Source organism: Gracilinanus agilis, chromosome 6, assembly GCF_016433145.1.
Source record: "Gracilinanus agilis isolate LMUSP501 chromosome 6, AgileGrace, whole genome shotgun sequence".
Lineage (NCBI taxonomy): Eukaryota > Metazoa > Chordata > Mammalia > Didelphimorphia > Didelphidae > Gracilinanus > Gracilinanus agilis.
The window spans coordinates 43,002,146-43,003,148 of record NC_058135.1 but is presented as its reverse complement, the minus strand read 5'-3'; the positions used below and the strand labels follow the sequence as shown (position 1 = coordinate 43,003,148).

The 1,003-nt window shown below is 42.1% G+C and overlaps 1 protein-coding gene across 1 annotated transcript in view; it reads right to left on the bottom strand.

Annotated features, from left to right (window-relative positions):
* LOC123252222 (dentin sialophosphoprotein) overlaps window positions 1-771 on the bottom strand; it is an 18,719-nt gene extending 17,948 nt beyond the window's left edge. The window contains exon 1 of the mRNA XM_044681616.1: window positions 561-771. Coding sequence (XP_044537551.1) covers window positions 561-771 — 211 coding nt within the window. The remainder of the gene's footprint in view (window positions 1-560) is intronic.
* Between the last annotated feature and the right edge of the window lie 232 nt (window positions 772-1,003).

The window sequence follows — 1,003 nt, the reverse complement described above, 5'->3', positions numbered from 1 at the left end:
GGAGGGAGGGAGGGAGGGAAGGGAGGAAGGGAGGGAGGGAAGGATAGAAGGAAGGAAGAAAGGGAGGGAAGAGGAAGGAAGGAAATTTGGTTAAAACTGTAGAAATTCATCAGTACTGTATGCCAGTTTCACAATGGCAAGCTGGCACAAGTTCTGGAGGAAAAATGATGCTCTCCCAGTCACCAATGAAGTGAAGTCAGATGTGTGTCTGCTCCCAGGCTTTTTAAACAGGATGTTTTTTGCAATGTTGTCATATTCCTTCCACAAAGATGAAAACAACATCAAAGTCAGCTACAGCACTGATGACAAACTATATAACTTGAAAGGGCTACAAGGTTCTACAAGAACAAAGTGAGAGATGGTACACAACTTTTTGTTCTCATTGCAGCCTCTGAGGCTGAGATACAACAGAGTCCAGATCTATTTTCTGCCACTTGTGCTAATTTTGGCCTGATAACCAACACCAAGAAAAAAGAGGTTCTCTCCCAGCCAGCACCACACCATTTATATGTGGAACAATTGAAAAAAAGAGCAATTTTGAATGTTGTGGATAGGCTCACTTTCCTTGGCAGTATACTTTCCAGGTACATCCACAAAAGTGATGAGGTTGATATATGCATTATCAGAGATTGTTCTGTGTTTGAGAGATTGTGAAAGGAAGTGTGGGAAAGAAGAGGTATTGGGCTGCATACTAAGCTGAAGGTCTTTTGCTGATCTACCAGACACCCCTTTGATGACTCTGAGATGGTGGAACTGGTGGAAGAGGTCCATGATTTGTTTGTCTATCACCAATGCCAAAAAGGAAGTGAAGACTCACCAATAATCACCTCTTTTTAAGGTCAGGGAAAAGTTTGAATCCCACACTGGATTTTCTTCACATTCCAACACACTATGAAATATCCTTTGTCACTGATAAATGGTACAAATACACAAGTGTCCCAGACAGCAAAGGCACTGAAGAACCCTTTTTTTTCTCTCTCCAGTAGCTCAGTAGCAGCTTTCT